The 18,596-nt window shown below is 38.2% G+C and overlaps 1 protein-coding gene across 1 annotated transcript; it reads right to left on the reverse strand.

The window, feature by feature from the left end:
* Positions 1–2,847: 2,847 nt before the first annotated feature.
* LOC129810102 (cytoplasmic FMR1-interacting protein) lies at positions 2,848–15,913 on the reverse strand. The gene is made up of 5 exons (XM_055860374.1): positions 14,080–15,913; positions 8,448–9,876; positions 3,715–4,289; positions 3,498–3,645; positions 2,848–3,431 (listed from the first exon to the last, which is right to left on the reverse strand). Exons 1-5 carry the CDS (start codon positions 15,588–15,590, stop codon positions 3,234–3,236), a joined length of 3,861 nt encoding a protein of 1,286 aa, XP_055716349.1. The 5' UTR covers positions 15,591–15,913; the 3' UTR covers positions 2,848–3,233.
* Between the last annotated feature and the right edge of the window lie 2,683 nt (positions 15,914–18,596).

Raw genomic sequence — 18,596 nt, forward strand, 5'->3', positions numbered from 1 at the left:
ATTGGTCTACAGTGCTGTCTCTCTATATGCACACTCTCTATATGCACAGCTTTTGTGTCGGTTGCATTTAAAATCAATTTGTTTACATATTGACAAAATAATAAAGAAAATTATTTTCTTGGTAACTAATTGTTCTAGTTTTTAATTTTCTTAATTTTATTTTTTCTGTCTCATATTATATTTAAAATAACACGGGAAATTCTAGAACAGTAAAAAAAATGATAATTTATTAAAAGAAAGAAAAAACCGTTTGGAATTTCAAAAAAAGTTGTGCATATTCAGAGAGAGACCTGTCAAAAAAAGTACCCAAACTGTGCATATAGCGAGACAGCACTGTAATTAAAAGAATTTCGATTATCTCTCGCCAAAGATAAGACTAAGCTAAGGATACTTCAATAACATTTCCAGCGTTTTTTTGGGAAAAAAATAATGCCCCTTCTCAAAGAGTTTTTTCTTCCCAAAGGGAAACATTTTTTTTTTAAATTTTATCCGGATTCCCCAGCGATTTTCTCTTTCCAAAATCTCGCCCCTTTCTACGGATTTTCAAGTAGAAGATTTCCCCTTTTCATTTTTCACTGAGATGGCACTATAATGGACATATGTTTTAGCACTTTACTGTTCTCAAGTGCCCCTGAATTATCGACTTTTCCTTGGGTAGGTTCCTGTCTCGACTACTGTCTTCAGTACCGTCGTAACAATGAACCAACACAAAGAAAAGTTGATAATGCAGAAGCACCTGAGAACAGTGATGTACTAAAAACAAAAACGTGTTTTTTTTTCATTGGAATAGCACAATTATACCAATTTTTCAAGTAGAGTGTAAAGTCTAGCCTAAGACACACACCCACCTTTCCATTTTCCCAATAGGCGGGGTTGGCACTCCTAGTAAGAGAAAGTGCCCATGCTTTGCACGGTCCCAAGCTTCATAATGACTAAATTTTTCCTACGTTTTTCAATAAATGTGACTCATCAGACTGACTTTGTTCTCTGACTGAAATTCAAAGAACAAATTTTTTCAGTTGCCACTAAGGAAGGCGTGCAGTACGCCTAAAGCTTTGGGAAACTGAGTATTTTTACTCTGGATTGAATCCATTTCCACTGATGCTTCCGGAAGGGACATTTGTGTCCTGCCTTCAAGTTTAAGTCACTACGTCAGTTTTCATTCTTTATTTATGTGTATAGTCCCATTAGATGCATAATCCCGAAGTGCATAATTCCGGGACTGAGTGTCGTGATGCAAAAATGGCTCAAAGGAAAGAATTTCCTCAAAGAACAGTACCTACGTGCTTATTTAAAAAATTTAATTGTGCTGTTCGAACAAAAATGAGAAAAAAGAAATCTTTCTCATGAACATCTTTTTTTTAGCACTATACTGTTCTCAAGTGTTTCTGCATTATCGACTTTTTTTAGTGTTGGTTCTTGTCTCGACTGTTTTCCCCAGTCCTCGGCCGTGTTCTAAAACCACCAAAAAGTCGTAGGATAAGCTAATACACAGAAAAATCTATTATAGAAGCACCTGAAAACAGTCATACACCAAATAAAAATATTCAAGAGAAAGATGACCCTTTTTTATTTTTCATTAGGACGGCACCATATGGTCTCAGTGATCCCAGTAAAGGATTTTTATTCACATTTCACTGATTTCCCATTCATAAAAATTGTATCTTTTTTCCGATTTTTCGAGAAAAGACTTGTTCTTTCCTTCCTTTCGAAAAACGTTTCTTTGGCGAATTGAGAAAAGTACTCTCCCTTCGAACGTTTATGCCTTCGAGAATTTCTTTTACTTTTCCTAAGAGATTTCCGCATGATTTTCAGATAATTATCAATAATTGATTATAAGCTAACTAATATTTAATAGAAAAGTTTAAGTGTTTTAATAAAACTTAAAGAAAATTCACATTATTTGAAGGCATGAACGTTCGAAGGGAGAGTACCTTCCCCTTCTCATCATGACAATCTTTTAATTTGACCCCCTATTACTTAAATTCTGTCTACACTTTTGGCAGTAAATGTGATTTTCAGTTCTAGTCCTAGAATATAGGGGAAAGTACTCTCCCTTCGAACGTTCCTGCCTTCGAATAATGTGAATTTTCTTTTAGTTTTCCAAAGAGACTTACACATTTCTGTTAATTATTACTTGGCTTATCATCAATTGTTGATTTTTCCGTGATAATTTAGTATAAATCTCTTACGAAAAACAAAAGAAATTCACATTATTCGAAGGCATGAACGTTCGAAGGGAGAGCAGTTTCCCCTACTGCCTTCTTTACTGAAGTTCATGCGTTCCCTATCCCCCCAAAATAAGTCAAAAAATAGGTTTTTCTAATTTTGCAAAAAATTGGCCCTAGCGATTTCAATGATTTTCGGATATGTTTTGTCGTTCTTAGACACCTTTCACCGGTTAATGCGCCATCTTGAATTATTCAAGGTCAAAAGTCAATCACCCTGGAGGACCTAATTTTCAACGGATTTGGTTAAATTTGGATTTTTATGAAAGCTCTTGAAATTCTGAACCCGACTGCATCGGTCATATTCTATGATAGATCGGGAAAGTAGCGGTAAGACTATATTTTAAAAATACTGTTTTTTCGCACTTCCTTTTAGTCTTTTGACCCATGTAAAATTCAAACGGTAAGAGATATCAACTTCCGGTCTTCGATGACCCCTACTCAAATGACATTATCTTGCAAGTAATCTCTAATTCTGCCTCAGTCTCTTCTATTTCCCAATATTATTACTATAACTCACCTGATTTCTTTACATGAAAATGATTTTCCTGTAGAAAGAACTCTCCAAGAAGAGGACTAAGACCGAAAACTTTTGAATAAAAAGTAACAACAACTTCACTGAGTATTCCACAAAAGCACTATTTATTTTTTTGAATATATTTTATGTTTATAAAATTTTTAGTATATATTTTCATATGCTATGGGAAATATCATCGGAAATATCTATCGATAACGTTAATATTAATGATTTTTTTAACTGAAAAATTCCATTAAAAAAAAACCTAAAATTAAATTAAAGAAATGCACTTTTTCAAATGAAAATTTTCTTTATGATTTTGGGGTTTTTATGATTATTAACAAATATTTCTTTTTAATAAAATAAAATAATTGCATTTTGTATCTTATTAGCACTAATACTTTGTGGGAAAATGTTAGGAAGATGTAGAACACTATTCAGTATTTAAATAGGAGTAGGAAGGTGAATGTTTCTGTATTTGTAATCTTTTAGTGTCTTATCTTATTTGGATCGTGATAGTGGGAAGCGGGCATCATTGAGGGATGAGGTGGGGGTGGAAAACAGCGAACATGTTCAACAGTAGATCCCTCGTTGTCCCCACTCTTCAAGTATTTGTTCAAAATTGCAAAAATTTGCGAATTCAGAACTTGGAATCGACGAATCCGATCAACAAGACGCTTCAAGCTCTGCAAGATTTCATTATTCTGTTATAGGAAAAAAAGCCTATCCCTATTGAAAATGAGTCAACTTACAATCCCTTTAACTGTCTCATCCTTCATGTCAACTCGCTGAACCCGCAGAATATGATAGGAGAAGTCCAATGCTTCGAATTTTCTCTGCTGCCCAAGAAGAACAATCATAACACAACCAGCCCAGTTGAGACCTTCTCCGAATAATTGCCTAAAAACCAACACAATCATTTTATTTCGAAACAATCCGAAAACCTGGGATCCCAATTGGGATACTAACTCAACAGTAAACTCAGTATCTGCCACGGGGATGCAGTAGACAAATTGCAGAGCCGACCAGAGACGATGAAACTCAGAGCATTCATCGATATTCATGACGCCATTGATAGGAGCCGGACCCATCCAAACCGGATCGTCCAAGTAGCTCTTAACACGCCCCAGGATCACCTCAAAGATACTCAGGCCACAGCACAACCTCTCCCGCGTCAGTAAATCTCCCTCCCTGGCAATCATCGCCTGCTTGGCGGTTCCGAACTTCTCCACATTCGACACAATCTGCAGCGAAGCGTACTTAATCTCCAGTCGCTTTTGTTTCGTCTCCGGTTTCTCGCCGTCCTTGCAATGGGGACGCGGCAAGATGTTCTGAAACGGAGCAGCGTGCAGGAGATCACACACTTCCTCCTGCGACAGAGCCTGTTCGATCAGCAGGCAGAAGATGATGCTGTTGCCAAATTCCCGGAACAACTGAAACAGTTCCGTCTTGGCATCCGGATACTGAACAATATCAATCAAATGGGCATGGTAGTAGCTCAACACACCCGGGGATCCGTAGTCGAATCTCGGCAATTTGCAAGTCTGAAGACAATTACGAAGTTATTAATCCTGTGGAAGCTTAAAACTAAGATTTCTTGCCCAAAAACGGGCAACGTCAACTACACATGAGGCAGGGCACATTAGGCAAACATTGTTCCCTTCCCGCCTGTCATTAAAGACTTCAATATATTCTCTGGACTTGGTCAAGAGGAGACCAAACGCAAACCTTTCCTCTTGGTTTGACAAATCAGCAACAGCTCTTCCAAAACTTCAGCTTTGCTATTGGTTTCTTTGTACCCTTGAAGTTAGAGTTATCAAAATTCCGAGATTTTTCAGGACTCCGGTCTTTTGGATCCCGACACCAAAAGAACGCAGGGTCCTAAGCGTCTAATAGGGGGAGGGGTAAAGCGACATACAAGCCTCTTCTTCTCAATCTTCTACCACTCAGGTGAGTGATAGGAGATTGGGTAACCAACCAACCCCAGTGAGATGTCACGAAGCTGAGGCTAACAAACAAGGGACCTGGTCCTTCTAGAGAGGGCTAGACCAGGAGCTAACAACCTCTCCCCGTAAAAGGAAGATTGTTACGAAAACTCGCAAGGAGCCTCCGATAGGACGGACTTTTCGACAGTGACCTATACTACGTTTCTGGAGCCAGTTGACGGAGATTCGTCAGGACTGTAGAAGGTTAGTGCGAGGGCCCCGTACTTTTAAGGGACGTTGCAGCCACCTAAGTAAGTAATAGATGTTTTGGAGCCTCAGTGGATCAGTGGATAGAGTGAGTAGTGTTTCTATGATAGTGAGGTCTCGGGTTCAAAGCTGAGCAGCAGCAGGAAAATATTTCTCTTGCCATATCGGCTTTAAATTCATCCAGCGAATGAATGAATAGTGCCAATAGTGCAGATTAGAAAAAAAGGGAACCGCGTAAACAATAGAGGCTTGTACGAGAACGAGTTTCGACATGAATGTACTATACATTCATGTCGAAACTCGTTCTCGTACAAGCCTCTATTGTTCAGTCGATATACACGTTGACGCTGTGGAGTGAAAGTAAAGCCCAGGGATCCGCTACAGGAGCCTTTAGGGACAGTTGATACTCGGAAATGTGTCTCCACACCAAAAGAAGACGCATCGATCGTCACGACAGAATCTGTGATTTCATTGTCTCGGAGGTCGCCCGTGTGAATCCCACGGCTGTAATCATTAAGGAGGCTGCGATCACCCTGCCGTCCGGGGCCCATCTCAGACCCGACCTGATTGTACGAAATCGGAAAGGGCTCCAAGTGGTCGACGTGACAGTCCGCCACGAGGACGGAACGGGACTCGACGACGGACGGCGGGATAAGATCAATAAATACGGACATTTGGTTCCTACACTGGCCCGAAGGTTCCGAGTAGCCTCGGGGACGAAGTTGACAGCCTACACGTAGCTCGAAATTTACAGAATTTGTTTTATTTTCGGGTGGCCCTCCCTGCATGCACTAGGGACTATAATAGTAGTTTCGCCTCCGTTCACACACGAAAGAGAAAAAACTATCCTAGCGTAACCAATGTCAACAGTCGACGCCGTAACACGGCAGCAACAAATGAGACAGCCTCGGGTGAAGTGTTGCCCATAGTTGTGGTACACGCGAAGCCATCCCCCTCGACGACAATGCAGGCGCTCCAAAAGCTCGGAGTCGCCTCGAAACGCGTAGCACATGCGATTTCTATGATCGCCCTTCGTAGTTCCATCGTAATATATTACGAAGTCATGGACTACAACGGGCGGTTAAGACCTCGCGACAATTAGTCCCGTTAAATGCCTCTAAGGTCACCTCCAACTTTGTTCTGTGTATCGACGATCTCAAGTCACGTATAAAATGTGCTGTCTCATGTGTTACGGTTTGTTGCTGTCCACACTTACACAAAGTTGACTCATCGTATTCAAAGCCCCACTTCGACAGTTCCATCCCTGTTCCTATTCGTCACAATACCCGCCATGTAGGCCAATTTGATTCATGGTCCGCTACCAAGTTCTCCCTCATTTCAACAAAACTTTCAGGGAAAGGTTAATCCCAAAGATCCCAAAGGTATCTCCAGAACCCTAAACGTTTCTCCCGAAGGGGTAACACATAGGCTAACACTAGGAACTGTCATCGGAGAAATCGGCGCCGCTCCGAGAGACATTTAATACGGGCTTCAGACCTAAGGCTTAGCCATATGGCTTAACTTCTCTAATATCTTATCAGTCAAGATTTTTTGAAAAAAATTGACTTAGGATTGGATTATTAAGGGCAAATGACATATTACATTTTGAAAAATCAATAAAATCGGTTGCTGTTTAAGGTTTTGAGACCCTCGGGAACTGGGCTAAACCTTTATTTAACTGTTGGGGACAACCTAATGCTAAGAAAATTATGTTTTTGCTGAGTTGGGTTTAAGTTTAGGACCTTCATTTCATTTCGATGACGATCTACTTTTACAAAGGTAGAAGCCTGTGCCGTTAAGACAGAAATCATCTGCATATGCAAAAGATCGGGTATTGCTCGGTGTGAACTGATCATCTAAATAGATGTTGAAGACCACTGGCGCAAGTACACTCCCTTGAGGGACTCCATTCCTCTATTCCCTCCATTTACTGTTTTTGCCGTAGAAGTGAACAAAGTCACAGCGGTTTCGAAGTAGATTTCTGATCAGGCTTGCAAAATCGCAATATTTACGTAAACGTACGTTCTTACGTAAGTTTTACGTAATGTTTTTGTAAGTAATCTTACCTATGGTATTTTTTTATGAAAATTAACGTTTTTATTATGAGATTCTCGACTTCGGAAACGTTTTCGAAGGTCGAGTGATTTTTTAGGGCATTGAATAAACGAGCAGTAAAAAGTCAAATTTGGTCAGCAAAAAAACGAAATGATCAGTAAAAAGTAAAAAGTGATCAGTAAAAAATAAAACATGATTAGTAAAAAGTAAAAGATGATCAGTAAAAAAAGTGGTCAGTAAAAAATAAAAAGTGGTCAGCAAAAAACTAAAAATGAGCAGTAAAAAATAAAGTGGTCAGCAAAAAATTAAAAACGAGCAGTAGAAATATTCGAGATGATCAGAAAAAAAGTTAAAAAGTAATCAACAAAGAATTAAAAATGAGCAGTAAAAAATAAAAAAATGGTCAGTAAAAAACAAAGTGGTCAGTAAAAAATAAAAAACGGTCAGCAAAAAATTAAAAAATGATCAGTGAAAAATAAAACATGGTCAGTAAAAAATTTAAAAACGAGCAGTGAAAAATAAAATTTGATCAGTAGAAAATCAAAAGTGGTCAGCAAAAAATAAAAATTGGTCAGTAAAAAATAAAGTGGTCAGCAAAAAATTAAAAAGTGATCAGTGAAAAATAAAATATGGTCAATAAAAAATTAAAAGTGAGCAGTAAAAAATAAAATTTGATCAGTAGAAAATCTTCTGTAGAAAATCAGTAGAAAATCGTTTTTAATTTTTTACTGACCAATTTTTTATTTTTTACTGACCACTTTTAATTTTTTCCTGACCAATTTTTATTTTTTACTGATCATTTTTAATGTTTTACTGACCGCTTTTAATTTTTTTGTTGACCACATTTCATTTTATACTGTTCACTTTTAATTTTTTACTTCTTTTTTAGTTTTTTTTTGCTGCACATTTTTAATTTTTTGCTGACCACTTTTTGATATTTCACTGATCAAAACGAATATTTCTACTGATCATTTTTAATTTTTTACTGGTATTTTAATTTTCTTTTACTGCTCATTTTTAATTTTTTGCTGATCAACTCGAATATTTTTACTGCTCATTTTTAATTTTTACTGACCATATTTTCTTTTTACTGACCATTTTTAATTTTTTGGCTGATTAATTTTTAATTTTTTACTGCTCAACTTGAATATATCTACTGATCAATTCGAAGATTTACTGACCAAATTTAACTTTTTACTGACCAAATTTTACTTTTTACTGACAAAATTGAAATTTTTTACTGATAATTTCGAATTATTTGCTGATCAAATTTGATTTTCTGCTGACCACTTTTGACTTTTTACTGACCATTTGCTTTTTACCATTTTTTAGCCTAATTCACTGGCATATGTATAATTTTTTTTCAGTCTTTTTGTTTTGTTTTTAATAATTTGTTTCTTCAGTTTTTTTTTTAATTAAAAAAGAGTAACATTTTGAATTAAAAAATTGACTTACCTTTGGCATTGCTGACATGAGAGTTTTGGTGAATTGCAGCAAATTCCCCTGAATGAGTGGCTTAACAATGTCCTTTAGAATAATATCCATGACGACTGCAATGCCCTGGTATCCCAGCAATCGACACATGGCATGGAAATGCGGAGCCCCAACAAAGCCTGCATATTGTCCGTACTGCGTGGAATAGGCTGCATTGAGTTGCTTTGAGCCCCAGAGATAGTAATGGGACATTTGCTGTGGCTTTTCTCGCTGAAGCGGATGCACCAGGGCAATGCCCTGAGGACATCTCACGAACCGATTTGTTGCTGCATTGTAGCAATAATTGGCAAGGAAGTCATAGCTGAGCTCTACAAAAACATGAAGAGTTACCCGTCCATAGGGCGCCTGAACCAGATGATTGGCCTCCTTCACCATCGACTCAAAGTCATCCAGGGCAAGGTATTTGCTGAGCAATTTGTGACAGATGCGATTGACCTGAATCAATCCTTCCAATTCCACAATTCCCGTGATATCTGTGGCCTCGAAGCGACTAATGGCCAGTTCGAGACTCTTGTGCATATCAGCATTGATTCTCTGCGTGATGAGTTTATTGAGATCAATGGATCTGCCCAAGAGTTGAACATGTCGCTGCTTCAGAAGTGTCTCATAGCGATTATTCCGTGGGTATGATTGAAAATTGAAGCCCAACACTTCACATTCCACCCGGAAACGCTTATCCAAATTCATACTTCCGGCCAATTGTTTGTAATGGGCAAAGATCTGTTCGCTCAATTTGTACACAAACTGATCGAAGCAGAGATTCACCTCAGCCTCCACTTCATCGTAGAGAAATTGCTTCCGGAAGACCGTAAGGGCATAGTGAGCTGAATCATTGTACAAATCCAATGGATACAGCACAAATTCCATCATTGACGGTTCCTTTGTCCTCAAAATGTGATCCGTGAGAATCCACGGCATTGACATTTCAATGGGAAATTGAATTCTCTTCTCCATCGTGATCAAATCATTGCACTCTTCATTGTGCTGATGCATCACCTTGCAGTGATTGACTTTTCTGCCCATTGTCATCTCCAAATAAAATTCTCTGTACCAGAGTTGCGAGAGATCACAACACTTCTGCAGAGTCTCACTGAAATTAATGATGTAGCTCCAGTAGAAGGAATTCTTGTGAAACTGATCAATCTGCATCAGGCATGTTCCATCGATATCCTTGCGCAGTGTACGCTTCCCTCCGGACTTGTCGGCAATCAGGGATTCGAGCATTGTTCGCACCATGTACAATTGAGTGGACGAAGGACCGACATTCAAGCGAGGAACGGCAATTTTGAAGCCTCCATCGGGATCTTTCTTCCCTTTGAGGGCTGGATCATCGAGAGATTCACTGCCTTTCTGCCAATCAGCAGATGATTCACGCACGGACATTATAATGCTGAAAAGGAATTTTATATAGCATGGATTTATCCCTGAAATTTAAGTAAAATCTTTTCCGGAAAACCTATTGAAGTCGAAAATGTTGGCCTAATCTTATCAAATATTTTAATAGCCAAAGAAAAAAATACAAGTAACAATTGCTGTGCCCAACCCTTCCCTCTACTTATTTTGTGTTTAGAAAGAAAGAATGAATAAATCGCTCTAATAAAATATTATCAACGATTTTATCAGAAAATAATTTTAAGCTTTTAATCTTCGGCAGCTTTAAGTTTTTTTTTTTAAGTTTCTCAGAGCAAAAACAATCTTAATTTTTTTCTGTAGCATGAACCCTACTAAATCTAAAAATCTAAACCTCAATAAAGGGGAAGGTGGGGCTACATTGATATACGATTTGTTTGTAAATTTAATATACTGTCGTTGCGGATGATTTTGCTTTTTTCACTCTTTTTCAACTCCATCCTTTAAAAATGGGTATATATTTGAAATGAAAGAAAGGAAGTGAAGGGGTAAAATGGGTAAAATTATTTGTATTCAATTAATGCGGACACACCTTTTAGATCAGGAAAATGTCATAAAGTCAAAATTCACGTCCTTTTTTTTCTTAAAAACTTTACATAAATCTATCCCACTCTTTCGCATTCTTCTTCTTCTAGTTTTGAACGTCACACCAAATTAAATTTAGTTTTATTCAATTTTGAGACCGAAAGAATAGGATAGATGGGATAGACTTATGCAAATCTTTTGAGAAAGAAAGGGACGCGAATTTTTGACGTAAAGACCTTTTCAGAATGTATTTTATGTTCAGATCTAGGTCGAAAAATTAATGTCAACTAAATCTCTGTATTCAACTTATCGAAATCCATACGTTTGGCTTTTTTTCTTAAGAAATTAATTTAAAAAGGGGTGGCAAAGCGTTCCAGGCTTTGCGAAGTGCTCAAACTCGTGACTTAGATGATATCCCTTAAAAGTCCTTTCACATCATTTACCGTTTCCCAGTTCATAACCGATTCATTACCGGTTCACAACCGATTTGAACGTATTTATAAATCACTTAAAACATTTCCCAAAATTACTTAGGACTAATATAATTGAATTTCGAATAAAAATTAGTTATCGGTTGTGAACCGTTTCATTACCGGTTGAAAATCGATTGGAACCAATTCAGTTCAATTGTCGTATTTTCCAAGACCTTTCCAAAGATCCCAAACATGACGCCATTCGTCCGATAAATGCGTGCTCTAGAGCCTTTTTTGACTTTTGACCTTAAAAACCATTATTAGTAGGAACGATTTAACGGTATTTTCACACATGGTCAATTATCCGCCTGGGTAATCAATCTCAAGGAGTGTTTCAACGGTATTTTCACGCATGGTCAATTGTCCGCCTTTCTTTAATCTTGGGTAATCTTTAAAACATATCCAAAAATTAAAAAAAAAATCCCACGACGCGTTTTCGGGCAATCCTAAAAAACATGGTTTTGGAGGGGTTGGAGGGGGGGAAACCATAATAATGTTCCTTGGATCCACTTATGGAGGGGTCGTCCGAAGACCCGAAGTTCGTATCTCTCTCCGTCTCGCCTCTAGTTGGGTAACAACTTTACGGACAGAAAAAAAAGAATATTTCAAAAAGATTGGTCATTTACGGGTACTTAACCGATTTATTACCAATTGCGACCGATGCAATCTAGTTGGAAATTTCAAGAACTTTCTAAAAAATTCAAATTTAACCAAATCGGTTGAAAAATAGGCCTCCCAAAGTGGTTTGACCTTTGGCTTTCAAAATCCAAGATGGCAATTTTTTAAGTTATAGGTATGTTTGGACGAAATGTTCGCCTGGACCACCACCAAAATATATCCAAAAATAAAAGAAATCGTAGGAGCCGTTTTCGAGAAAAACTAAAAGAACATGGTTTTGGAGGGGTTGGAGAGAGTGGGGAGAAAAATAAAGAAAAACATCTAGAAATATCGTTTTTTATTAAGGGTCACCGAAGACCGGAACTTGATATCGATGCAGGGGCTCAATTATTGAGAACACTGAGAGAAATCCGAAAAAGTTAAAATAACATTCCGGAAATGTTAATTTTACCCTGCATTATTGATCCGAAACCGATGTAAATATTACCCTTTTTAGGTGTATTAGGGGTTAAAGGTACCCGTTTTCATGTTAATTTTATTCTTAAAATTATTCGGTATATTTCGCTGATTACGCTGATTTCGCTGATTCGGTGTATTTTTTGCCTCTATGAACGATAGGGACAAAAATAGCCCAAAAATTTAAGTAATTTTTCTGACAATACCAATGAATAATAATTTTTGCTTTAATGAAAAATATTACGTATGAGTATTGTAGTTTTTATTGCCATATGGGATTTGATTAAAAAAAATTAGAAGTAATAAAAAAATAAAATCAATTAAGAATTTGAGAATAAAAAAAATCGTCATTTTCTAGCTTAAATATTTACTAGATATCAAGTAGCTAGGCTTGCAAAAAAATATTCTAGATTCCTTCAACTTTCTACTTTAAAATTATGTGCAAACATTCAAAAAATAATTTCAGGTTGTTATGAAAAATTATTTTCTTTATAAGACACCGGTGTTAAAATCGTTCTTAAAGGGTTAAAAGCTGCCCAACCCTAAATAATTTACTGGATTATATTATTATAGATTATAATATTATGATTTTTAGGTGTATTAGGGGTTAAATGAACCTTTTTTCATGTTAATTTTACCCTTAAAAAGGTGTAAAATTAACATTAAAAAATGTTGATATATTTTTACACCTAAGTTAAATTTACGAGGAAAACAAAGTTAATCGCACCCTCTTTTTTTTCTCAGTGTAACAATAATATAATAAGTAAATTATGATTTTATTAAATTTTGTCAAATTTTTAAATAAATATAAGTTAGAAGAGCGAAAAAAACGATAAAACTAAATTTTATTAAAAATAAAATTAGGGAGAATAACTTCAGTCAAATAAGTTCTTCAAAATTCTCTTAAATTAAGAGAGGCGAACGGGCCTTGAGTGGGTCAGTGGATAGAGTAGTAGCTCTATGACTGTGAGGTCTCGGGTTTAAAGCTGAGCAGCAGCAGAAAAAGATTTCTCATGCCATATCGGCTGTGAATTCGTCCAGTGAATGAATGAATAGTAATGTCAATGGTGCATATTGGCAAAAAAGTGAACCGCCTAAACAATAGAGGCTGGTACGAGAACGAGTTTCGATGTGAAAGTGGTACTTCAATCGATACAAATATTCGCTGTCACTGATCCCAAAACACACACTGAGAAGGGATGCTGTGATATAGTAGCGGCACTGATAGCCCACAGAGCTGCGATATAGAGCGGCTACCCGTATCGGGGTATAAGATAGAATAGGAGTGGGGAAGCATAAGGGGCCCAATTGGTGGCCTGGATGCATCGGAATATCCGAAATGGAGAACTGACCCCTGGCAAAATCTTATCTTAAGAGAGGCGAACAAATCCTGAAAATACAGTAGACTCTCGCAAATTCGGCTCTTTTAAGATCGGGCTACTTTTTAATTCGGGCAGCGGTTACATTTGAAAAAAGTTTGTTGTCATTTTTCAAGTTTGATTATGATTATCAAATAAATCAAATATGCTCAAATTTGTCATGATTTGTCTTAGTTTTGATGTGATTTTGCATTATTAAGGGATTTTCATGCAATTTACGTTATATATGAGTGTGTAAACTCAATATTTATATGCACATGAATAAAAAATCGTTGCATTTCAAAAAGTTTGTCGCCCGAATTTCTGTCTAATTCGGCTGACATTTCGGTCCCATATGCCCGAATTTGAAAGAGTCTACTGTATTTCAAATTCGATTTCAATTTTTTCTGCAAGTTATCGAGTTCAACATCGAAAAGAAAACTAAAGAAAATCCTCTATACTTTTGCCTCTTATCAAATTCCAAATTTAAAAAATCTTCAATTAACAAAGATTTTTTTTAAGTTCAATTGAGTTGTTTTTTTTCTGATTATTATTGCTATTCTCGAATCAATTACCAAGAAACAAGAAATTTAATACTAATTGTTTCATTTCTTGCATCATATTACCCTCAGATAAAAATGATTTCATGCTCCGCTAAACGAATAATTCTTTCTGCAGAGTTCTTTAGTATATAAATTTCCCGGATTTCCCCTAGGATTTTTTTTTAATTTAGAGTTTTGAAGTAGAACTTACCTTCTGATGAGGTCCTTCTTGTTTTTAACTGCCTTCCGGAGAGGTTCCCTGAGGGTCAGCTGCACAAAGTCTTGCAGTTCTGCATAAATGCTGCGCCTGATGGCTTCACAGAGAACCGTCTCGATGCGTGTCATTAGCACCTGAAGCCCCTTGATCATGGCAATCACTTCAATCAGTGCAAACTTCTCCTCATCCGTGTAATTGTAGCGTGTGGCCCTTTCGTATTCCTCAGCCTCCACGGGGCACTCTTTGTTCTGGTGATGATCAGTTGGATGGAGCAACTTCCATGAGTACAGCTCCGTGACCACGCTGCTCCACTCTGAGAGCAACTGGAGTCCACGCAGAGCCAGGTCAGCTGTTGCTCGATTTTCTGCATCTGTCGTGTTGTCCTTGACCGTTGTGGTCACTTCATTGGTGTACCTGGCCAGTTCGGAGATGTACTTGACGTGATCCTCGCGGATTTGCGGCAAATGCACCATGAGGTCAGCCTGAGGACTGATGGCAGTTGATGAGGACAGAGGCCATTTGCTTGGGTCAAAATGCTTGCTGCGCTTGATGTAGTTGAAGGGAGCAATCTGCATGTCCCCAAAAAGTGGAACAACTTCCAGATTCTTGAAGATCCTGTCGATTCTATCGAGCCTGAGCTTCTTCTTCTGATCCAACTTGTTCACATTGCACACTTCCGTGTCCATGAGGAACAGCCCGAAGCCCATCACTTTGACCAACATGTGCTTCTCCTCGGGAGTCATGTACATCTTCGTCTCGAACATATGGACACAGATATTCACGACATCAGCCATGAGATCCTCATAGCCATTCACCTTCTCCAGCGTCTCCCGGACAGCATCGCGAATCTTGTTCTGCGTGGCCAGGAACATGGAGAGATTCTGGGATTCCTGGAGTGTATGGGAGTCTGACATGACTTTGAGAAACTGAGCAGCCCGGCGATAAGTGCTGTAGTCATTCTTCACACTCGACTTCATATTCTTCAGCTCATCGAGAACCGCAAACATATTGATGAACTTCCCAAGGGTCAGGAGATATGCTTCAGACACAAAATCCTTCCGTTTCTCCGAATGACAGAGACGCTTAACTTCAGCACAGAATGCCTCAATGGCTTTCCGCTGGAAGTACATGAAATTGAGCAATTTGTTGACTTCAGGTGCAAGCACCTCAACGGTTTTCTCATAAATTTCCACTCTGTTTGGTTGCTCATTGGACTTGGGCTGGGGAATGGCACGGGAGCAACATCGCCAGGTATACAGCATCACTGCATGCTGCTGCCCTTCGTCCAGCAACACATTCAAATTGGCATGGACAGTGGCTTCCTCAATATACTTAGCCACTCCCGTCACAAAGCCATTCCTATCCTCAAAGTTCGTGTCAAAATTCGCCTTGTAGACCACAGAACATGGCTGAGCCTCAATGCACGGTTGCTCATCAGGGAGTGGCAGCTCATCGAGCACCTCCACATTCGACAGGGCGTCTGCCAGCGTTATTTTCTCCGTCATGGTGCACTCTCAGTCACTAGCACTAAACACTGGGGAGTGGGATCACGAATCACAACAGAACACAGAGTAATTCACGGGAAATGCAGGGGATTCAACAGGAAGTGACACAGACACCTTTCAACGCGAAATTCTGCACTTTCCACGCATATTCACAGATCCCAGTAAACACTAACGCGTGGGATGCGTTTCACGGCACAGATTCACACTAATTTGAGGGCTTCTTATCACCAACTATCCCCGCAAAATTGATAAATTCTAGAGCACTTGAAAAAGCACGTCAATAGGAATCTATGGCGGCTTACAAAACATGAAAGACAATCAGGGCTGCGCAACCTTTCAGCTCGAGATATTGAAAAATTCACAGCTATAGCAATTAACAAAAAAATCAACAAAAAACAGGTACTCTTTCTCTAAAAAATTATCTGATGATCAATTTCTCTTTATCACACATTGATGATTGAAAAGTACAGTAAAAAAAATTCAAGATCACATGACAAAAGGTAAAAAAAACGTGCTCTCCAATAAAGTTCTTAAAAAAGTCTAACAAGAGAAATACGGGAAGTACTCGAGTCATCAAATTCAGAAAAATCTGTGGCTTTGCGCTTTGCTCAACTACGCAGAAGGGTATTAAATTAAACGTGGTATATTCAAAAAGTGCGAAATTTGGTTAATTCTTTTTAAAAAAAAATCCCCAAAGTTAAAATGACACCTTACGCAGCACATAATAAAGAAAATTTGTATGAGTCTGCATGCAGCGGTGGCTCAGCGGTATAGGACATTATCGGAAGCGCCGCGGATTCGATCCTTGGCCGCTCCGTCGGTTTTTCTCTTTTGATATTGTCGATATTGTCTTTTTTACAATAAATATTGTTACGAATATGGGTAGAGGAGCCCCCCCCCCCACCCTTGTATGAAATGCATCCTGGCAGACCGACTACACCCAAGGGGGGTGAAGAAACCCATCCGTGGCCTCCATTGAGTAAAAACGTCGTGACTTTCCTTAGTGATAATTTATTTCCCAACTTATAATCTTAATCTGGATGTAATACCCGTGAATTCCAATCCCAGGGCAGCTGTAGACGTAGGGGTTGATGTGGCATCAGGGTGGTTGATGAAAAGACCCACAGGCGACTCGCCCGAATAGATCTCCCAAACTCCGACGATTCCGCTGCCCTGCAGAGCTCTCTCTATTGCTGGCGACGGACGGTCATTGGGTCATCTTCAGTGTCCTCAGTGTCTAAGGAGTGGTCCACCGGTTACATCCCCTTATGGAAGAGGTTCTGCATTTCAAATTTCGATGAGCCCCAAGGCGACTCGCCTGGCTAAATTCTCTCACGGCAGGCGGATTCAACCTGAACCGTGGAATCGTAGAGACACGAATAAAAGGAGAGAGTGTATAAGATTCTCTCAACATAGAGACAGAGATTATAAAACTAGCATGTAAAAATTAAAAGACCCCTCAAAAGAAATGGTACACAACTAACACGCATGAGATCAATATACTTTCACTCTGGTGACATACAGGATAAACTTGGTAGTGAGTAACCTTGGAGGCGGTAGTGACCTTGGAGGCGGTTTGATCCGTTCAAGATTCGATTATAAGCGATAATCTTGGCAATTTTCAATCAATCAGTTGAATGAAGTTTATGCCATTTTGTTGCTTCATTTTATTACTGTTATTGTAATTATTACTACTATTTATTGCATTTGGGCCATTATCTAGGGTTGAATTTTACTAGTTCTGCTATTTAATTGATTCCTTTTCAATTGAAAGTGGATATTTTCAGTGGTTGTTATTCGAAATTTCAACTAATAGAATTCAACTTGCCAATTTTTAAACCCTAAAGGTCCCAAGCTATCATCATTTATAAGAAAACCCCTTCGTTTGATTTTTATCCGTTACTCCTTCACGGAGAAATTATTCCTATTGTAAATCAGGTTGAAAACCCCGGAATAATCTTCAATTCCACGTTATCTTGGTCAGATCATGGTCATTTTGTATAACGAGACACCCAGAAAAGCTAATTTCGCCTGAGGCGATTAAAATGCATTTTCTGGTCTGGGGACTTAGCTTTCCTTCTTGTGTGGCCTTGCTGCTTTTCTCTTTTTTTTTCTTTCGTCCTTTCTTGCTTTTCTTTTTCTTTTCCTAAACTGATTGTAAAGGGGGCAACCCTAATTTCAGTTAATAAATGAATTAATTAATTAAGTAAAAAAATCATGCCACCTCAGTTTGCCGAAAAGTCAACTATTCTTTGTATACCCGAAGACGCTTCCGAGACATCACACCTTACGACACTCGCTTGCTCCTCTCGCGAGCGCTTCTACTTCCTTTCTTCACTTACGGAGCAAATCTTTTCTTTGGGGCGGGTAATGACATCATTCGTCGTCTGACTGTTTCTTTGAATAATTGTGTCAGGTATATCTGTGGCTTAAATCTCCGGGACTATATTACATATTAGATTACTCCCATAGAAATGTATTCATTGGGTGTGACCTTATATCTCATTTAAACTCAAGAGCTGCGCTTTTTTTGTTTCATTTGTTAATTTTTGGGTGTCCTGAGTACCTGAAGAGTCTTCTAGTGAGGGAGGGCGGGTTCGACCAGGGTTAGGGGACTCATAATGCCTAAGATCAGAAGTGATTGTCTGTACTGTCTGTACCGATCCTGTTTGTAAAAGGCATTGTGCTCTTCAACGCAATTCCGTCAGTTTTTTTTTCAGGTTCAGGCTGAATGAATCTTATGGAAGCATCTTTTTATCTTATTTTCTCATCTTTGCCTCTTGTATTTTTCTTTTTAACTCTTTATCTTCTTTTGTTATTTTTTCTTTTATTTTTTTTCTTTCTATCACAATTGTAAGAGGGCTGAACTCTATTTTGTGATTAAATAAATATCATAAATATTCTATTCTATTCTAACAATTTATCCCAATACGATTAATAATTAATAATATAAATTGGATTTGATTGAATTCAAAATCTAATCAAATCCAATAAGACTCGTTGGGT

The sequence above is a fragment of the Phlebotomus papatasi genome, chromosome 1 (assembly GCF_024763615.1).
Source record: "Phlebotomus papatasi isolate M1 chromosome 1, Ppap_2.1, whole genome shotgun sequence".
NCBI lineage: Eukaryota > Metazoa > Arthropoda > Insecta > Diptera > Psychodidae > Phlebotomus > Phlebotomus papatasi.

Bases quoted from the DNA above. Each gene is read 5' to 3' on its own strand.
- LOC129810102 (XM_055860374.1), bottom strand. From the start codon at position 15,590: ATGACGGAGAAAATAACGCTGGCAGACGCCCTGTCGAATGTGGAGGTG. The intron at 4,290-8,447 runs GTAAGTCAATTT...AATTGTCTTCAG, and splicing joins TCATGTCAGCAATGCCAAAG to ACTTGCAAATTGCCGAGATT. The intron at 3,646-3,714 runs GTTAGTATCCCA...GTTGGTTTTTAG, and splicing joins GATACTGAGTTTACTGTTGA to GCAATTATTCGGAGAAGGTC.